This window comes from Prorops nasuta, unplaced genomic scaffold (genome assembly GCF_024137725.1).
Source record: "Prorops nasuta isolate Cenicafe-Biocafe unplaced genomic scaffold, Cenicafe_Pnas_1.2 PNAS00006, whole genome shotgun sequence".
In the NCBI taxonomy this organism is placed as follows: Eukaryota; Metazoa; Arthropoda; class Insecta; order Hymenoptera; family Bethylidae; genus Prorops; species Prorops nasuta.
In genome coordinates, this window is record NW_027116803.1 from 8,286,690 (window position 1) to 8,307,259 (window position 20,570).

A 20,570-nucleotide genomic window follows, 5' to 3' on the forward strand; every position below is an offset into this window, starting at 1 on the left:
TCATGCGAGCCACGGAGTGTCAGGGGGCTGCTCCCGTTTCATCTCTGTATACGTAGTAATCCCGAACATGAAAACTGCTGTTTTGGCTTCAAATTCTTAAGTTTCCAGCATTGCATTTGCGAACGTTTCACCGACCCTAATATGACGAGAACGAGTCGAGAAGCGCGAGGAGAGGACGCTGAGGCCGCTGACGCCGCTGACTGAGGCGAAATCCTCCGACTGAAATTTACTCTGAACCTGAACTGCTGCTGAAGTGTGTTGAACAGGACGGATGGACGCCATAATCAGTGCCGTTTGTGTTGTTGTTTGATGTGGTAGTGGCAGATATCTTGCTATTTTTACGAGTAGTCAGTACTCTAATTACATTAAATTATACAAACACACTGTTCATTGAAATTAAAGTTTAACGATGCAAAATTTATTTAATAATTAAATCAAAATAAGTTTCGCATAATCCGTTTGAAATTAAGGTAAAAAAGGTGTTACATTACAGTTAGTTCACTACATTCTTCAGGTTTTAGTTTGTTAAACCAAATTACTACTTATTCTGATTTTTCATTACTGATAAACATATTTTCTATAGAAACTAATAATTTTTTTGTTAAATTTAATGTTAAAGTATTTAAATTAATTAGAAAATCATTATTATCTTTTTTCAGTTTATTATCAAAAGTGGAAATGTCATCTGAATACAGTAGAGGTATCTTGAGGGTTGTCGTTGCCCAAATTTGTCAGACCATTGGCTGGCACTCAATAAATTCAACACCTTTGGAATTTATGGTCGATCTTATGCAGGAATATTTATTGAGAGTGTCAAAACTTACCCATCAATATGCAGAAGTTTGTAAGTAATGAATAATTATATTATATGAGAAAGTTTTCCATTTATTTGTATTTTAGTAGGAAGAATTGAACCAAATCTTGATGATTTGGGTTTAGCTTTTCGACATATGAATATTGATGTACAGGAATTAGTGGAATATGTTAAAAATGTGGATATGGCTCCATGTCCAATTGCAGTTCCAAAATTTCCTATTCCACGAGAAAATCATTTAAACTTTCTGAAACCTGGCAGTCGGGAAGTAGTTACTAGGCCAGTGCATGTTCACGAACATTTACCAGCGATGTATCCAGATACTGAAGGTGTGACTTCTTGAAAAATAAGATTTATGCTTATATTTTTAGTTATTAATTTTTCTTCCAGAGGAATATGTACCTGAGAAAACTGAAAATCTTACTAATGGTATACCAGACAATGGATCTAGTAATGGAACACCAGGAAACAGTTCCGTCAATGTTTCCCCTCACAAGATTTCTCCACAAGTTGTGTTTAAGCGGCCTGGGGATCCTGTGTCGTTTGAAAGTCCTATGGTTAAAAGAGTAAAAGTAGTTGAAGAGGGAAGACCTTTGAGAGAAATTCATAGTGTTATGATGACTACTTCAGGTTTTTTGTCACCTGCTCGAGAAGGAAAACTGCCTGAGGCAAGAACTCCTCATCAAACAAGATCAGATTCACCACAACCTAGTTCATATCCGATGGTTCCACCGGAACTAAAAAATGATAAGAAACCAAAGAAAATTGTTAAGAAAGCTCCAGAATATCGGAAACTTGATAAGGAAAACAAAAAGAAAAATCGAGTTAAGGATTTGTTTAAGCCAGACAAAATTGATGATAGCAAAGTGAAGAAACTAGCTGGTATGAAAGAATTAGCAAAATTGAAAGCCTTAAAACCTGGTGGTGGAAAAGTACAAGCTAACACAGCAGGCCCTTCTAGTAGACCGCCCACTCCAAAACTTATACCACCAAAAGCAAGCAGTCCTAAAATTTCCAAGGCTGCACAGTCGAAGATTAAAATAGATAAAACAATTGATTTGCCAGATGGTCCTCCTTCAAGATTGGATAAAAAAGAGGAAGATATTGCAAAATTACCTTCGGAGCCTGATAAACAAAAATTGAATATTTTTAAGAAAATATCGAAACCTAGGGAGGACAAAGATAAAGATATACCTGATCAACATAAAGTTAAAGAATTGGATTCTCGGGAAAGCTCGCCTGGCTTGGTTATCGATGAAAATAACGAAAAACACTTCCATAAAAATGAAGGAGACATTAAACGAGAAGACAAAAGGACTCCGCATACTCCCGACGTTCACGTTCATGCACAGCCTGATGGGGAAATGGTAGAATTGCATAGTCCGTCGTCTGATGTCTATATGTTTGATGATATGTCCCCCCCTGGTACTCCTAGCACACCAAAAACACCAGAGCTTAATGTTCCTCTTCCTGAAAAGAAGAGAAAGAAAGAGAAGGCTAATAAGAAGAGGGAGCCAAAACTAAAGAGTCCTAAGCATTGTGTTAGTCCAAAAAAGGTATTTCTCTTTATTAGTTTTATGCCTTTTTAATTTTCTTTATTAGCGAAATTAATGCGTAACGAAATTATTACAGACAAAAGTAACAAATGATACATCGGAGATGGATATTCCGGATCGACCAAAGACACCTCAAGCTCTTGAAACTCCGCTGCACAAAGAGCCTGCTCTACCTCCATCATTACCATTTCCTTTGTTCCCTCCGTTTCCTCCTGCTCCAGGTCTCATACCTTACCCCATGTTCCAAGGTTATCCATTGCCGCTAGGCAAAGGTCCTGGGCCACATCCAGTAATACCTAATTTGCCTTTACCACCAAGATTTTTGAATCCTCCGAAAACTGAAGATTTCTCATTAAAACCAAAACTTCAGGATAAACCAGTGACATCTTTAACAATGGATCCTCCAACTACAAAACTCGATAAGCCGGATAAAGAAAAGGTTGATAAAATGGGAAAAGTTCTTAAGCAAGACAAAGAAATACTCATACAAACTCCTGGAAATTCGATTGCACCACCTATCGTAACTGCACCTGTCGCGCACACTATTAACCATGCACCTCCATCAGTTCTATCATTATTACCTTCAAAAATCTCAAAAATTGAAAAATTGGAGAAAAACGATAAGGTACTTGCATTATAAATTAACCCCACATAACCATTTTATCACACTAATCTTATGGGCAGAGGGGAAAGGAAAACTATTTTTTGTGTTTTGGAAGTAATCTATACAGTTTTGATTATTTCTTAATTTCAGAAATCAAAGGAGCACAAAAAGGAGAAAAAAGATAAATTGAAGAAGAAGAAAGACAAAAAGGAGAAACATAAAGAGAAAGGGGAGAAGCTAAAGGAAAAAAAAGAAAAGACAGAAAAGCGGGAGAAGCTGGAAAAGGTTAAGGACAAGAAAGAGAAGAAAGAAAAGAAAAAAGAGAAGGATGTGAACAAAAAGAATATGGTAAAATTGTATATTTTGTTACTCTCTTAACATATTATACGCAACGCATAAAATTTTACAGAAGGAGAACAAAAATATTGAATCTGTTCCTAAAATTACATTAAAGCTGGGCCCCAATTCTCCAAGGCCGCCAACACCAGATAGCGCTCCAATGAAAAAAATGTAGGATGTTTTTGAATAATAGTCGTCGTAATGTTTAAAATAAGAGGTCAAAATATTTTACCGAGTGATATGTATTTCAGTACTATAAAGCCGCTACTGAAGAAGCCAGAGGATGAGGCGAAACGCGAACCTAGTCCAGAATTAGCAAAGATCTCTGCACTAGTAACGAGGCCGCCAAAGCAAAAGGCAACAAGTAAGAAAACAGAGGAGGGAACATTAGATGGAAGCCCTGCTCTTTCTACAGATACTTCTTTCTCTACAAATCTTACTAGTGTCCCTCTTCCAGTATCCCGAACCAAGAAATCCCTCTTTAAGGGCCTCCTCTATAGAGAGTCTTCTCCTCCTCAATACGAAAACCCTATCAAAATATCAAATTCTCTGCCAGTGCAACAACAAGCACCGTATTACTTTGTAAGTACATTTGCCTTAATTTTAGAATCTTCAAAAAGGAGTAATAAACAATCTACAACATTTATAATTTATCTCTGCAACTAGTAATGTTTAATATCAACTTGACGATGTTTAAAAGTTTTCAAATTTTCACTGTTAGAAAAACATTATAATGTGCAGCTACTTTTCATAAAAAGAAACAATTATTCCATAAAGATAGACCCAGCCCATCAAACGCAAAAGTTTCACCTTGTCCAGAAAATCCAATATCCTGTATATACTATTTCATATATGCATTTATGATTTGTGGTGACGGCATAACTTTGATTTTAAACAATGCTTCAATTAGATTGATCAAAAATATACTAATGTAGTATTTTTATTCGTACTTAGTCTCATTATATATTTAAAATCACTATTTTGCTTTACACTCTTTAGTTTATATATGCTTTTTATTTCCATTATGAAACATTATAATAGTTCTGTTCAATTTATGTTCTTCTGTATTTTTATGAAGAATCAAGCGTATATTTGAAGCAATCAAATATCACAAATTCATCACATTAATATCATTCATATTCAGAACAAAAAGTCATAAAATGTACTTGTCTCTTCTTAAAACAGCATTAAACGTTAGATTCGCATAATATTTTCTTTTGTTTTATCAACTCGAATTACTCCTAAATTGCTAACAATTAAATGTAATTGATAACAAATTTTAAGGTAAGAATACAAAAGGAGCAGTATATTCGACAGTATTTTTTTAAGATTCACTTAAATAATTCTTTGTTTACATATGTAATGTTTCATGATGATACAAGAAAAATACTTTAAAGTGTCTCATTTAGAGTTTTCATGGAATGCATGGTTTATTTTCCTTTAGCACTTGCTGCACAAAAAATTACTCTATTAGATTAAATAAGATCGAGTAACTAGATCTATATAGATTTTGTAAAAAATTGAATGTGCATGTTAGAAATTCTTGTATTAAAATAATTAAGTGATTAAGGAAATGAAGAAGCAAAAGTGGTAAGGAGATCATGATAATCCAAATGTAGAGGAGAATATTAAATTTATTGCATGCAATTGCATGTTCAATTAAGCTCGGTAGAAATCAGCTAGGAATATAACCAACGGTTTTAACAACGCAGAGATGAAAGCGGACGGAGCTCCTAAAAAGGATGATGCTAAAGAAGACAAAGAAAACGGCAAGATTATAGGGGCTTCAGTACCAACCACCACTGTGGTGAGTAAATTCACTGCCCTTTTAAAAAATGAAAGAAGGTATATTAAATAATGAAATAACTCAAATTTAAGAAAAAGAAAAATTATCCTATGTTCACCTCTAATGCAGCAAGTTGTATCACAATGATAATATTAGAGTAATATTTAACAAGAATATATGAAATAATTATAGTAAGTAATTAGTATTATCGCAGAAACTATTCCATTGACTTTAAAAATTACTCGAAAGAAGAGACAAGTGTAATACCGTCACCTTTCAATCAATCATCAATCATTTATTTTTCATTGAAACATTTAACGATAAAGATATCTATTCATAAATGATATATTATTAATAGTCTAATAATAGAATCATGTCACACCGAACCACCCACACATTGCACATATTTGCATTTTGATTTTTATACAAGAGGATAGGACATAAGTAAACACTGATGGGTTGGGTTATCTTTGTTTTTTATATGATTTTTTTCACATAACGAGTGTTACAGGATCAAGAAGGAAACCAAGTATGGATATGTCCTGGTTGCGGAAACCAGGATGATGGATCTCCCATGGTAGGATGCGACGCTTGCGATGCTTGGTATCATTGGTGAGCTCTACGCAACATTTTACCCAAAATACAAAACAGCATAAAATATCGAATTGAATTTTATTTTATCATAGGGTTTGTGTCGGTATGCAAGTTCCACCAGCTACGACTGAAAATTGGTATTGTCGATTCTGCATTGCTAAAAAACAGGAACAGCAACATCATGATAAAAAGAAGAAGAAGAGGAAGAAAAAAGTGAAAGTGAATGCCTAGTATAAGCTAGCCGGGTCGGCCAGACCCGGTGCACTTCACAATCAATCTCTTACCAAAGTTAAATTAAAGGACAAGTTAAATATGAAAGCTGTAAAAACAAAAAAATTATCGAAGACAGATATAAAAGGACAGATAAAATCCTTAAAAAGAAAGTCGCTTGCCGTTAAGAGTAAAACCAAGCGAAATATGATTAATATCGCAAAAACTGTAAAAAAAGCTAAAAATTTGAAGGATTGTGCAATCCAATTGAACTGAGAATGCATTGTAATTTATGTATATTTTCCCTAAACAGCCAGTACTGTAACTTGATTGTGTAAATTTAATCAATTAGCTAGATTTTAAGAGGTAATGAGCGTGTGCGTAATTAATGTGAAGATGGAATATCGAAAAGAAAGAAATAATTAAAAAATTGTTTGTATAGTATAGAAGATTTTAAAGTAATATTTACAACAGCAATTAAGTGGTATTGTCTAATAAGGAGCGTTTATAAATATACCGGAAATTGAGTTTAGCCCATTTTTTTTCACAAATTCGATATTGTTAATACTTTGAAATGCCGTACATAATGCGTTGTTTTCATAATTTGTATAATATTAAAGGAAAAAATAATATATTAGGAACAATTATTGTAATATACATATATGTATATATGTATATATACATATATTTATATATAAATATGGTATTTCTTCAACATCCATGGAATATACACAATCATGGAAAATCAAATACTGATTAATTAAAAAAATGTATTTTCAAATTTTTTAAATTATTTTTTGTGTACACTACGATTTTGTATACAATGCATCATAAAAAATGATCTGATTGATGTATACATATACGCGTGTAACATGTATGTATTTAATTAAAAGATTTAGTATATTTCATGATAAAACAATTGTTAATTACACATTTTTTGTATATTTATTTTTCACGTCAGTCTTGTCTCACTATCTAAGAAACTAATTAATATTTACAAAGACAATTTCATTCACTATAAATACTGCATGTCTGACATTTATTAAAGACTCGTGAATAATAAGACGAGTTCTTGTTCAATAATACGGGAGTATAATTTTGATGATTTTAAAATCAGGTAAGAAATTTATTAACGTTTGATGGTATTAATACAATGATCAACAAAGATCTGAAAAAATTGCATACATTTATTCTCTACATAAAACTAGAAAATAGTACAAATCTATATGAAGTAGTCTCTGCTTGTCTCTTCTATTTTTATAAAATTTACTATGGTATAATTTTTATGTACATCTAATTTTAAAGTCTTCAATAATTTATTATATTTATATTAAGATTTATAATTATGTATGCATTCATATACAGTCCTATATTATGATCTAAAGATAGTTTATTAAAAACTTGATGTATTGCAATAAAATTTATACATGAGTCAATAAATCTATAATTATTGGAAAGATATGTTCATTATCTATTCACAAATAAGCGAAAAATTTATCGCGTGAATATACATAAATATTATACAATATTTGTTATCAGTAAAATTGGGATTGATTCACCATGTTAGCATTTATTTGTATATTTTTTAACGAAAAAGAATGGTATAAGGTATATTTACATGATAATTATTTTAAATGTATTTAAATAATAGTATTTCTATACTCTATTACAATATTCATCTTCAGTTTTTGATACCCTATTTAATCCACCAATATCTCCTGACTCTAATTGTTTTAGTAAACGAAATAATGCTGCTGCCTCTCTGATTCTACTAAATTCGATACAAAAAGCTTGAACTTCAATAAATAGCTCTTGTACATTTATTATTTTGTTTCTTATAAGTGACTGAAGAAAAACACAGACCAGTCTAACCAATCTGTTTTGCATGTAACGATCTTTGATAGTTTCACAAGTAGATATACAATTGCTAATGTACAAATGAACAAATTCAGTTGGCAAGTCAACTGTAGTCGTCAATCTATTTACAACCTCCATAGAATGAAGAGACATTTCCATATTCACTAATACGCTGAAGTATTCTGTAATTTGACTGGATTGCATAAGTTTCAACAGCACCTCAATAGCAATGAGAGGATTATTTTCTACCAATTCTGGTAACTTTGCTGGAGTTAGTCCAATATGATATACTAGCTTTGGATCCCTATCTAGCTCGTTCACTAAATGTTGCTGTTGTTGCAGTGTTAAAACACTTTTAAATGCTTTTCCCATTAATCGTTTAGCTTCTGCTCCAGCACAATTGGAAATGCACATACTAGTATCATATTCTATTGTAAATTGAGAAGGCTCTTCCACATCAAGCCATTCCAATTCATTCACAGAATGAAATAATGGAGGTGCCAGTCTAAGGAACTCTGGGCAATAGCTTTGACTGCACAATGGCGGGTCTCCAGTAATTATATCCTCAATAATACTTTTTACTATGCTTTTATCAGGCTCTGCTGCCTTATCCATATCAGGCAATATTAAAGGATTTCCACATTTACTAGTAGCTGGCAATTCAGAGTGACGTTCAGCCAGCTGCAACTGTAAGTTTGTTAAATCAATCTCAGGAGTTGTAGCAAAATAAAGCTCATCCACTATTTGATGAGGGGTCTTCTTAATGATATCTTTGTGATTATATCCCATTAAATTAACCAATAAACTTTTTTCACACTGAGAAAGAGCTGGTATATGTCCAGAATAATTACTTTTTGGAATGGCATCACTGTTTTCTCCCTGAGGCTTTAAAATCTGCACAAAAATAGAGGCAAATGGAGTTGAAGCCAGAGGCTCACCTCTGTAGAGATCAAAAAGCAAAGTGATTGCTATTATTCTTTGCACATACTTTGGCAATAGATCAGTATGCTGTAAAAGCAAAAGTAGCGTTGTTCCAACTTTGAAACGTTCCTCTTTTGAAAATGTTTGATGTAATTGATTACAGAGGCTTTCCAAGTTAGTGTCTAAATTTTCTTCATCTAATATTTTCAAAAGTTTTGTTAAATCCTTTGGTGAGAGTGGCATCTTAAATGTAGAGGAAACAAAAAATCTTTTATTTTTCGCAAAATTATTATTATGTGACACAAATTAAACACGAGTGATTATGACTAGATAAATACATTCGAAAATATTGACTGTTTGACAATTGTTAGAAAACCTTAGCCTAAAAGTATTAGTTTGCGTAACACAAACTGTGTAGTTTTTTTTTCTTTTATAGTTTAGAGATACAAGATCAGCAATTGGGTGGGAATAACTGGATTTCTATTGGCTCACAAGTCACCAGTGATGTCCCGTTTACCCTACTATGTATGTACATACTTGGACAACTTTTCTATGTATGTTTGTATAATTACTAAACCCTCCTGCATACTTACTGCTAGAGCGTCTGACTTAAGTTGGTATAGTCCCCGTCACATTAACTATACCAACTTAAGTCAGACTTGGGCTCTAGCTAGCCTACTTGGTCGAATTGACCTTTAATTAAAATTTTCGTAATTTTTATTTTTATCTTAATGTTATAATTACTTTTTTGATTCATATGAATATTACATATATATGTTTAGGTTATTGCTTATGAAATAATCTTCAATTTTAGATAAAAAATGTCTAGGCGGTTTCGAGACATATGCCACCGTTAAAAAAACACCCTGTATACATATATGGAAAGAATTGTGTGCGGGGGTGGGAGGCATATGCATGTATGTATACATATGTATACTAATGTATGTATAGTGCCTGAAAGCAAAAAGCAAAAAGGTGGCCTATTGCCTTTATTACAAAAGAAAGCATATTCATCTTTTTCAAGATGAATAAATTTTGATGATGATTAGATACAGGTAGATAATACTGTATCTGCTGTATTTATATGTATACGCGATAATTGGTCAAAAGTAAAAAAGATATTCTTCGGTTAAATTTCTGAAGTGTCTTTAAGTTCGTATGGCTACGCCGGATGGAATATGGCTACAGTATTTGAAAGCCCATTCTTTCCAAATGTGCGTACCCGTTTGCGCCAAATTGATGAACATTATGAAGAACCAACTACTTTTGGCAGGTGCGACTGCACTAGCTACAGTTATCTTGCATTAAGCATTGTTTTATTTACTGTTGGTACAGCAATTACAATTTTTGCTCTTGGTGATGTTTTCGATGGACACATATTCTCCAATTTGGGCCACATGTGGCTTATTGGACCAATTTTTATTTGCTCCGGATTGATGGTTGCTGTCAAATGTATGCTTTATCTTAGAAGAAAGTCTGTTCTCCAAATGATTAGACGTCAACGGAGATTGATCAGAGTAAATTAAAATTATTTTTTCTTGCTCCTTTTCTGTATTTTATGCAAATATTAAAATTTCAACAATTTGGATTCTGATAAATATTTTATTTTCATTGTACTAATAAGATTGGTTAAAGATTATATATTTATTAATTAACAGCATTTGCAAGAGCTGGCAGGTGCACATGATGCAAGTACTTCAGGTATCAGAAATATAGGGCCACCTCCTTATGATGTTATCACCCAAGGACAAGGTCCTAGCGAACTTCCTCCACCCACATACGCAGAAGCAGTGGCATTGCTTCAACAGACAGGCATAAGTGGTAAGTGTAGAAAGTAATTTTATAATGCATTTTTTATGGATTTTAGTATTAAATTTAATGAACAAATTGTATGTTTTACTTAGATTTAAAACCAGGTAGTGGAGCAATACATGATAGTGTTCATGATCAGGATAATGTACATAGTAAGCCATAAGGATGTTGAAATTTAAAAAAAAATATTTTTGCAGTTAGCCAAAAATAAGATTTGTAAACACATGTCATGTTAATTCCTTTTAGAATTGTTCTTAAATTTTTAAACTTGAAACATTTATGAACTGTGAGAATTTGCTATATATATATATAAATATATATATAGAAATGACCTAAAAATAAATTTCAGTTTCATAAAGTAGTCTATTTTCATAAGCGACCAAAGAATTTGTTTAAATATCGCTTAGGAAGGTCCCAATACTAATACATGAATTATTTGGATTGGGCTTAATTAGAGGAATTAATTTGGAGTGATTCCTTATTCCTGTTTTATTCAAGTAAATTAATAAATAGTTCAGTATTTGAATGCTTGCCTGAAATAAAAATTTTAAACAATCAAATTTTCAATTTATACTGCATATAAAAGTATGACTGAAAAGGCAAATGCATTCTATTATTAATAGTCAGATAATTTAGAATATCATATGACTGCTTAAATATTGAGCATTTATCGTTCAAATGTATACTTAATAATATTATTATAAGAGTAGGTTAGTATAAATTTTTTTACAACTTCAAGTAAAGTATTAAGATTTTTTTACTACTATAAAACATTACATATATAAAATAACTTTGGGTGCTGTAATTATATAGTGTGATCAAATGGTTACACGATGTAGTGGAAATTATGTTTTATAAAAATTGTTAAAATAGGAAAATATTAGATAGCTAAAAATAGGATACTGAATAGTCATATTAGTGGCTGCAAGAAAAAGTTCAGAAGTGATTGAGGTCTTGTTATTGTCACAATAAGTATAAATTAAAGCAATAGCTGATATTTGATTTTACAATAAAATTTTAAAAAAATTATGCCTAAATAATTAGCATAAATTAATATCCTATGTGTGCTGGTTATTTTAAAAGGTTAATCTTTGCATTTGTATAATTAGTGTTTATAGCAATTTTATGTTTTAGCATTAGCCTTTTATTAAAAAAACAATAATGTAGACTGACATGAAAGCTAAAGTAGGATCTAGGATTATCATCATACTTTTTGTTTCTGTTTAAATTTAAGGCAATTTTATCAATAGAAACAAACTATGTCAATGTAGTATATAGTGTCCACCTAATTTTATAAAATTTATAGATCTGCCAATCATTATTTTTATCATTTTAATCAATATCGTTTTTAATAAGGCATTTTTACTACTAAACTATTAAATAAGAACAATACACTAAACTAAATAACTTATTATTTTTATAGGATAAAAACACTATAAATTAATGAAACTTGGCCTTTAGCAATCTTTTTTATATCAAAGACCAATTATTATGGCAGCAATCATGCAAATATACCAGTTATATTACTTTCATAAATAAATGAAACTCAATTTGTGTGTGCAAATAAATATTTTATGATTTGATAGAAAAGGACACATATAACTTAAATACTACTGGTGCTACATTTTTAAATGGTATTACATAAGTTAAGCCATATAAAATTGTTTTTGTTATAAAGCAGAAATATGAACAAGAGATTTTAACTTTTCTATTTGTATATTGTTGTTAATTGTGTCAAGTTGCTACTTATTCTTTTTATATTTAAACGAATATAATAAACTTGAATCTAAACATTACCCATTATTCTCATAATAACATTTTACTTTTCATAAACATTTAAATTTAACAACAATATATTACTGCTACGTGTTTTGTACTATAATCTTAAATATATAAAGTATGTGTCACAAAAATTCAGGTTTAAAATAGAAATTAAGATAGTCTTAATTAAAATTAAGAAATTGTTAAAGATTTTTTATAGGAAAGAGTATTAAAATTATTGATGGAATCTTTGTATAATTTCAAGTTTTTGAACATGTACAACCAGTTTATACTAATGCTTTATTAAATTTTACTTACCCGTTTTAAGAGAAGCTGCATAATTATTAAATAATTTTTAAAGCAATGACTTACCATTGAATTTTAGGGCGCTGAATGTACTCTTTATACTTATGAATATACAAATATTCATTATCATTATAGAAAAATTATTGTAATAAATATTAAAGATTATTTTTCAGCTTATGCACTCTGGAGTTGTTGTACATTTTTACAAATATTTGAATTTGAAAAATAAATATACCCTCTATTAAGCTTTAAATCGTATATAAGTCAGTTATTTTAAGAGAACACACAATTTACTTCTCATAATTAAAAATCAAATCATATTACAAAATCAGTTTTCATTAAATTGTATAAATTACAATATATCTTAAAATAATATCAAAATATCACGATTGAAACGTATATATAAATATGCATTATATTTACAACATTGTCAAGTTATTTACATTATAGCTTTAAAATTTTATCAACATATTCACATTTACAAAGCAATTTTTAATGTTGGCATAAAAGCTTAAGCCAAATTAATATGCCGCCTGCGGCTGCTATTTTCAAAAATGAAGCTATTATCATTAGTATTTTAGATTGTTAGTTATTTTACTTAATAAATAATGAATATTATGAAAATAAAAAAAATCGCGAGATTCAATATGTTAATAATAGCTCTTATACTAATCTATATACTCTTAACTAAAAAAGAATTTCATTTTATTTTTTTGATGGACGAATATGTAAAGTTTTAACGTATCTTTCATTAAGTAGCTTCAACCTCCTCTGATGGAGATTGCAAATAACGACGACTTAAATTAATCACAACCATTACACAGCAGAGTAATAATGGGCCAAAAATAGCTCCTTCAACGCCTAAACAGAAGATTCCACCCGCTATTGATAAACCAGTTAAATATGGATGACCCCCTCTGTAAAAATGAAAAAGGAGTATACAAATGTCTAAATAATGCTTGGATCAAGAGTAGAAAAGGCATACCCTTTGATTTCTTTATAAAACTCTGTAACGACGATATTACATGGAAGAAAGTGACATAGGAAGAATAATATTGAAATCATTGATCCTCTAGTAAACCAGAGTTCTATAGTAGCAGGGATGCAAGCAAAATAAGCATCCAAAAATGGTACAGCTCCTAGCATTGCAGCAAATGCTGATGGCAGATAAACAATTTTAACTTGAAATAAATTGTGGATAAACCATGTCCACATTCCAAAAAATGATGCTAGTTTAAAAGTTACCGTAAATACACCAATAACGGCTTCTTGCAGAGCCATAACAAACCTATGACACGATTTATAAATTAATATTTATAATATTTGTTGATCAAATCTTATTTCATTGATGTTCTAATTTAAATAATTACCTGTGGCAACTAATAGGACTAAATTGCGTAATCATTTCAATCGGCTTGTATATTTTACTGCTTGAATTTAATAAATAAAATAATGCAGTGAAGAAGACAACCTATTAAATAATTGTTTAATATGCAGTTAATTCAATCAACTTATATTTTAAATGAATTTTAATAAATTTTACCATAGAAAGTGTAAAATTAAGTACTGCTGTCCCGCTCATCAAGACTATATAAAATAATTCCGTAAAAAGATTTAAAATTACAGACATATTTCCTTTTACTATACTCCATACAGAGTCCAAAACAGACATTAAGATAACCACATTTTCTTTGGCAAAGTTCTGAATGCTGGTCATATTGAATAGCTCTAAAAGTAGGCAAAGAATAAGTGTAAGAAAACACGGGTGGGCTTTAAATAGATTCCTCATAGCGAAATTACAGTAGTAATGCAATCTGATGGAAATTTCATCTCTTTACTACGACTCCCAGACAGTTACCAACATAGTGCTTGGATTTAAAGTGGTTGAACAAAATATTCCCTTCAGATCGCAACAATGTATTACAGAACGTAAATGCGTATTAACGGTGTAGCGTCGTTCCTAGAAGAATTTGAATTTTCTTAAAACATTCTCGCTATATCACGAAAATGTTATAATTAAATTCAAATTTATCTTTAAATAAGGTTGTATCCTCAATACGCCTGCTCACGCCGTAATATCGGTATGACGGGAGATAATTTTAAGAACATTCAAAATTTACGTACGAAATGGTGTATTCCCATAACTGTCCTTGAAACTTTCCCATACTGAATAAATTGCTGTAGCATCAACTGTTGGTCCAATTTTATCTACGGGCTCATTTGACATCATCCATGCTTGGTAAAGCCTATCCCACAATTCTAATACCTTTTTTTCCATATGCTCTGCTTTAGCTGGTTCAATATCTTTCACGAGACTTTTTACCTAATTGAATAATTTATTTTTTTTTACTAAATAATTTTTATATATGTTATAATTTGAATTACAAAATTTTCATTTTAAGCAGAAACGTTTTTCTTTATTTATTATTATGTTCAAAGTGAATATAATTATAAAAATAAGTATTTGAATTTGCGCTCCATATCGATTGTTTAAATCCACTTCTGGTCGAGAAAAACCTAAGACCGCTCATACATATATACACATTGGAGTGATTACTACAAAGGATAATTTTTTATATTGACCAAGGCGCTCCTTCTTCAAATCCACTCCAAATAAATACAAAAAAAAATTCTAAAGCCTCCCACCCCTCTTCCGAGTTACTTACTTTCTCCTATTTAAATAAAATAGAACTTTAATGGATTTATAGAAAGCAATTTAGTTGTTTGTAAATTTATCATATATGAAAACACAAACTATTTCATTAATAATAAACCAGCTCACAATAGAAAGAGGACGCGATAGCTTTGCAAATTTGATTTTAAATTGTATTAATACTTACGCCATCAGATATTGCACTCCTTCCATAGGTGTAAGCATTATCTAATACGCTGTTCACGGATTGCTCCCATTGTTCCGGAACCCAATCAATGTCGGGATTATTCATCAAGGACGTGTTCAATATATCTCCGGTTATACGAATAACATGCATACCCTCCGCATAAATCTGAAATATTTATATATATATATGAAAATGAAAGATGATATTATTAAACCAGTTCATATATATAAATTACCTGTATTGTTATAAAAATTGATGCACAAATAGTGAAAATTAATAAAGCTAAAATTACGGCAGTAGTTGCTACTGCATCAATTGAACCTTTTAAAATTGATGTCACTTTTTGATCTACTATAATGCAAATTTTATAAAGACCTCTAATATTAGCAGGTATAAGTGCCCGATGTCTGTCTATGCACCAATTTTGTACTATTCTACCAACGGATATAAGTTGATCTCCAGTAACTTTCCAAAGATTAACGCAGGACCCAAATTGTCTTATTGCATAATAAGATATTGGTATTATCAGTAAGTGCAACATCCATCTATGCTTCCAGAAAATCATTCCAACACAAGCATACAAAGCTCCATACATATATTTATTTGTATCAACCTCGTCTTGCTCAGTATCTATTGACAGCATAAATTCTTTTTTTAGTTTGTTTAAAAGATAACGTTCTTTATTCTTTAATTGCGAGCTTTGCAACATACGAGGAAAAGTATTCGCGTCAAATGTTAAAGATCTTCTTCCCATTTTAAAGCGTGAGGGGATGGTGGCCTTAAATGTTGATTTTAGTTCAGATTGACTAAATATATCCTTTGTCCCCTCTGCGTCATTAATTTTTTCTGTTGAATCAAATTCTTCTTGGATAGTGCATATTGTACTATTTTTTAAGGTGAAATATATTGACTCTATCAAAGGCAATTTTTGATTCTCCATAATTAGCAATACTTCGTAAAAAAAGCCAATTACATAAAGAGATTGCAGTAATACAAATATAAATACTGGATATGATCCTACTATATTTGAGATATAAAGACTCAATAAGAACCAGATGACAAATGATAAATAATGAAAATGAATAGAATTATTTGGGCTCCAATAAGTATATATGATGGACACATAGCCAACCAGAATGACAATAATCTAAAAGTAAAAAGATGCTTGTATATTTGGTTTAAAAAAATTTTTGTAGAATCTTACCATATAGATGTTACATGCTGATATAAAAAGATCCACTATTCCATTGCAAAATAAAAATAATCTCCACATAAGGCATGTTAATATATTTGGTGTATAATTATATAGAATCATTGATACTAATATCAATGATATAGATACTATTATTGTTTTAATATAAGTTCTTAAAAAAGTACCTAAAATTTCTGAAGACTCATTAACTATTTGTATCGGTAGTACTACAAAATTAATAATGAATGGAAGAGACGATGTTTCAATTTGAGCAAACCATGATTGGATTACTGTTGTTAAGAAATACTTAAAAGGAAACAAAACTGCACCACAGAGCAAGGCCCATATTAAAGGCTTCACAAAAGGATTTAAGACAATATATAAACCATATCCAGCAGCTGAAATAATACACAAAAGGAAAAGTGCCACCGCATTATAAACTCCATGCTTCAGTGCTTTTTCATGACTAGGATTTAAGCCAGTCAATACATTAAAAATATTATTCATTCGTGAATTAACTTCATCCATGATTTTAAAATTTTTCGTTTGTTGTATTTTTGTAAATCTTTCATCAGATAACTATGTTTCAATAATTTATCTTATATCTTTTATTTTTTTTCTTAATTTTGTTGAATAGATACTATAATTAATACGATATAAAATTTTTGTTCAATATCGATAGCATAGATGTTTGTGTTATTATCGTTACTATTCGTTACTATTTAATTTAACTATTAGACAAATAGACCCTAGTCTGCCTTCAGTCTGCCTTTAATTTGCTCCCGGACGCAGAATTACTAGACGGAGTGAATAGGGAATTCTAGGGAAAGCTCCGTCGAAGCGAAAAGAGTTTAATTCCTAACTCATCTTCTGTTGAATGCCACTACTAATGCAGTATTTTATAAACGTCCCTCAAAATATAGGATCTCTTTTACCAGCTTCTATTAACCACGAGTGCTAAAATTCTACAATATATTTCGCGTAAATATAGGTTTTCAGTACTGACATTATATAAACGAACTCAGCTTAATTATTATATTAGCACGTTATTATTCGGTTATTTCAGTTCGCTCCCTGCCTAATATTTTTAGTTTTAATTGTTCTAATAATAATATATAGCAGATTTTGTCTATAACTTTCCTTTTAATTAGTTGATAATAATTATTCATACAACTTTTATTACATAAAAGAGTCTATGGCTTTTTGCATTTATTAACATTGTATCTAAATTCCTCATTCAAGTTTTACGTCGGTAAATGGATCTTGAGTACTTCTGTAATAGCGGCAACCGCAAAAGTAAGACATTCCAATAGACATATAACTTCCGAAAGCACAATGACAAGCGAATTGCGCCCTGCTAGTAAACAAAAACGTTAATAAACCAACAACGATACCGCCATTAATGCCATAGATTAGAGAATCTCTCATGCATGGTGTTGTTTTTATCTTCTTCTTAAATATACTTGAGATGGTTGGATTTGTTTCCTCCTGCGTTACATCTTCGACTTCTCCTATCATTATTGACTTAGATATTCCTCCAGGCTGCATGTCTTTATCCTCATTAGTAGCTCCTACTGTTGTCAAATCTGCCATTTTAAATTCTACTGCATGGAATATTATTTGTTTACTTCTGTTTTCTCTTTCGGGTTTAGGATACTGTATGTACGATTGGTCCACCTATCTGTATGTATATTCTTTATACGGGAGACAAGGAGAACTCAGTTCTCTCACGAGTCACGAGCAGAGTTGTCAGAAATGGCCTTTTTTGCAACAGAAACAGTTGAACAGGGAGGACAAGCACACAAAGCCGTAAGCCCCAGCGTTGCCAACTCCGCCATTTTGAATTATGCTACGCTGTCTTCTTCTTCTTGAGTTTTATTGGCTACAGTTCACTTTGGACACTTCGGCCCAGGGGGGAGACACTCTCATAGGCGAAGTGGGGCAGCGTTATAGTTCCTCAAAAAATCTCAGAGTTCCTAGGTGGCGCTGGTGTCGCTACTTTGACGACGCCGATATCCCGCCATTTTCCGACCGCCATATTTCTGGCTGCTTGAAAGAGTTGAAAGTCTTTTACCGTAAATGTGTATAAAAATACTCTTAAAGTAAAGTTATTTCGACAGTAATTTTAAATACTGAAAGATGTTTGAAAGTTGTTTTTAAGTGTCAGGAGCTACAAGGGCAATTATATAATAATAACTTCAACCTGATTTTCTTTTTTTTGAAGTAAGTAAAGTTCAATGTTATCGAAGGTGTTAGGTTAATTTCAGCATAACGAAATATTAAAAAATGATTTAATTTCTATTTCTTGTTGTATACAGAATTTAGAACCAATGGGCGTGACAAAATCAACTAGGATGTCTAAGAAAATGCCCTAAAACTATTTATGCATTGTGCCAGGATGATCAAACAAAAGCAAGGAGCGAGAACACTTCATTTCAATGAATGTAATTGGACTAAAATGAGTCAAACAAATTAGAAACCAGGTTTGTAAAATCTATCTTTGAATGGTTTAAATAAATATAAAGTATTTTATAAACAATTTGATAAAAATGATGTGATGATGGATTCTTCTGTTTGTAGGCTAAAGAAAAACACTGTGCCACCTTGAAATTTACCATCAGCGCAAGCTTATGAGGATTTGGAAGAAATTATCAATGACCCTCTTGCACTGCGAAGGGATGAAAGTGAAGTTCATCAGGTTTTTAGTAAATGTAGGATGTAAGTGATATAATTTAAAACCTATTTGAAAAGATATTCCATCAATTTGCTTTAAAACCAAAATAATCGAAAGTAGTAAATAGTTTAATTACATATTTCTTTAGAACATCTCATTAGTAATTTTATTATTTTTTCCTTTTTAGCATGAAATAGCACAGTATATTCAATGTGGTATTTTAACATAATTTTCGTGCTTAAATTACTATATAAAGAAAAATCTAAACGAATATTTAATAAAAACAGATTATCAGCTCTTTTTATTTTAACTTTGGTTAGATATTTCTTAATTATAATAATTTAAGTATCAAAAAGTCATGTAAAATCACTACATTGAATATACTGTGCTGTTTTTTGCTGAGAATTAATAAAGTAATAAAATGACTAACGAGATATTCTAACAAAATGTGTAATTGAACTTTCTAGCAATTTGCAACAGAATATACATTGTAGAAAATTGTTTTGTATACCAAAACCTATTTAAATAAAAATTGTCTGTGTCAATGTTATGGAAAAATCAAATGGTCGTTCCGTGATTTATAGGAAGAAAAACGTAAAATCTCTATGTTGCGGGGAAATCATGTTAAAGATAAAATTAAAAAATGAGGCAAGTGGGATGTAAGGTACATTAAAAAATATTTTAAAATTTGAGACGGTCTAATATATATATATATATATATATATGGTCTCAATAAAATTAAAACAAAATTAACTTCATATATTTGTCATTTAGTAAGTAATACAGAAATTTTCATTATTTCAATCAAAAGCTGAATCATTTTAAGGTTTTTGAATGAGACGAAGAAGATTATTGTATAATTTTATACGAGAGGAATAAAATTAAGATTTAGACTGTTTTTACCTTCATATAAATCTATAGATATATATTTTTATACTTATGATCGATTATGTTAATATTAATATGATAAGTGTAATTTTAATTGTGTAAACTTTTATTTATTAATAGGTTCTATATGATTTAAAGCACCTCTCATGATTTGTTTTGTATTATAATTTTGCTTTAAATTGTGAATATCCACCTAATAATATATACGTTATGTTTTGTATAGGTATGTTAATTTATGATTTTATAATTTTTTCCTTTATACTATTTAATTATGGTATAATGTATGATAAATAGTATATTAAACTTGTTATGTTTGTTTCATATCTATTTTGTCAAATTATTTTATATAATAAAAAACTGTTTAACCTTTATATAATTGTAATTATTTATTTTTAGTATTTTCCTTTAAACTTTAA

The 20,570-nt window shown here is 30.5% G+C and overlaps 4 protein-coding genes and 1 long non-coding RNA gene across 8 annotated transcripts; 3 read left to right on the forward strand and 2 right to left on the reverse strand.

Annotated features, from left to right (window-relative positions):
- Positions 1-44: 44 nt before the first annotated feature.
- Positions 45-5,937, forward strand: Taf3 (TBP-associated factor 3). 2 transcript variants are annotated; one of them, XM_066728498.1, is made up of 10 exons: positions 45-314; positions 660-844; positions 940-1,143; positions 1,205-2,370; positions 2,447-2,995; positions 3,125-3,322; positions 3,384-3,484; positions 3,565-3,895; positions 5,611-5,711; positions 5,786-5,937. In XM_066728498.1, exons 1-10 carry the CDS (start codon positions 310-312, stop codon positions 5,922-5,924), a joined length of 2,979 nt encoding a protein of 992 aa, XP_066584595.1. In that variant the 5' UTR covers positions 45-309; the 3' UTR covers positions 5,925-5,937. The 2 variants fall into 2 exon arrangements, with proteins under 2 accessions (XP_066584595.1, XP_066584594.1); XM_066728497.1 differs by having other exon boundaries at positions 46-314; positions 901-1,143.
- A 1,615-nt stretch (positions 5,938-7,552) lies between these two features.
- Not11 (CCR4-NOT transcription complex subunit 11) lies at positions 7,553-9,086 on the reverse strand. The gene has a single exon (XM_066728499.1). The coding sequence runs from the start codon at positions 8,922-8,924 to the stop codon at positions 7,560-7,562; it is 1,365 nt and encodes a 454-aa protein (XP_066584596.1). The 5' UTR covers positions 8,925-9,086; the 3' UTR covers positions 7,553-7,559.
- Positions 9,087-9,641: 555 nt separating this feature from the next.
- On the forward strand, positions 9,642-12,676 carry LOC136774193 (uncharacterized). The gene is made up of 3 exons (XM_066728346.1): positions 9,642-10,198; positions 10,340-10,502; positions 10,586-12,676. Exons 1-3 carry the CDS (start codon positions 9,860-9,862, stop codon positions 10,654-10,656), a joined length of 573 nt encoding a protein of 190 aa, XP_066584443.1. The 5' UTR covers positions 9,642-9,859; the 3' UTR covers positions 10,657-12,676.
- A 160-nt stretch (positions 12,677-12,836) lies between these two features.
- LOC136774398 (transmembrane protein 245) lies at positions 12,837-17,818 on the reverse strand. Of its 3 annotated transcripts, XM_066728669.1 has the most exons (9): positions 16,605-17,818; positions 16,112-16,547; positions 15,636-16,030; positions 15,401-15,565; positions 14,685-14,883; positions 14,104-14,288; positions 13,931-14,031; positions 13,546-13,848; positions 12,837-13,477 (listed from the first exon to the last, which is right to left on the reverse strand). In XM_066728669.1, the coding sequence occupies exons 1-9, from the start codon at positions 17,118-17,120 to the stop codon at positions 13,312-13,314; spliced, it is 2,466 nt and encodes an 821-aa protein (XP_066584766.1). In that variant the 5' UTR covers positions 17,121-17,818; the 3' UTR covers positions 12,837-13,311. The 3 variants fall into 3 exon arrangements, with proteins under 3 accessions (XP_066584766.1, XP_066584765.1, XP_066584767.1); XM_066728668.1 differs by having other exon boundaries at positions 15,636-16,547; XM_066728670.1 differs by lacking the exon at positions 12,837-13,477 and having other exon boundaries at positions 13,566-13,717; positions 13,806-13,848; positions 15,636-16,547.
- A 367-nt stretch (positions 17,819-18,185) lies between these two features.
- On the forward strand, positions 18,186-20,230 carry LOC136774399 (uncharacterized). The gene is made up of 3 exons (XR_010822801.1): positions 18,186-18,815; positions 18,911-19,075; positions 19,173-20,230. It is a non-coding gene; the product is annotated as an uncharacterized lncRNA (long non-coding RNA).
- The last annotated feature ends 340 nt before the right edge of the window (positions 20,231-20,570 follow it).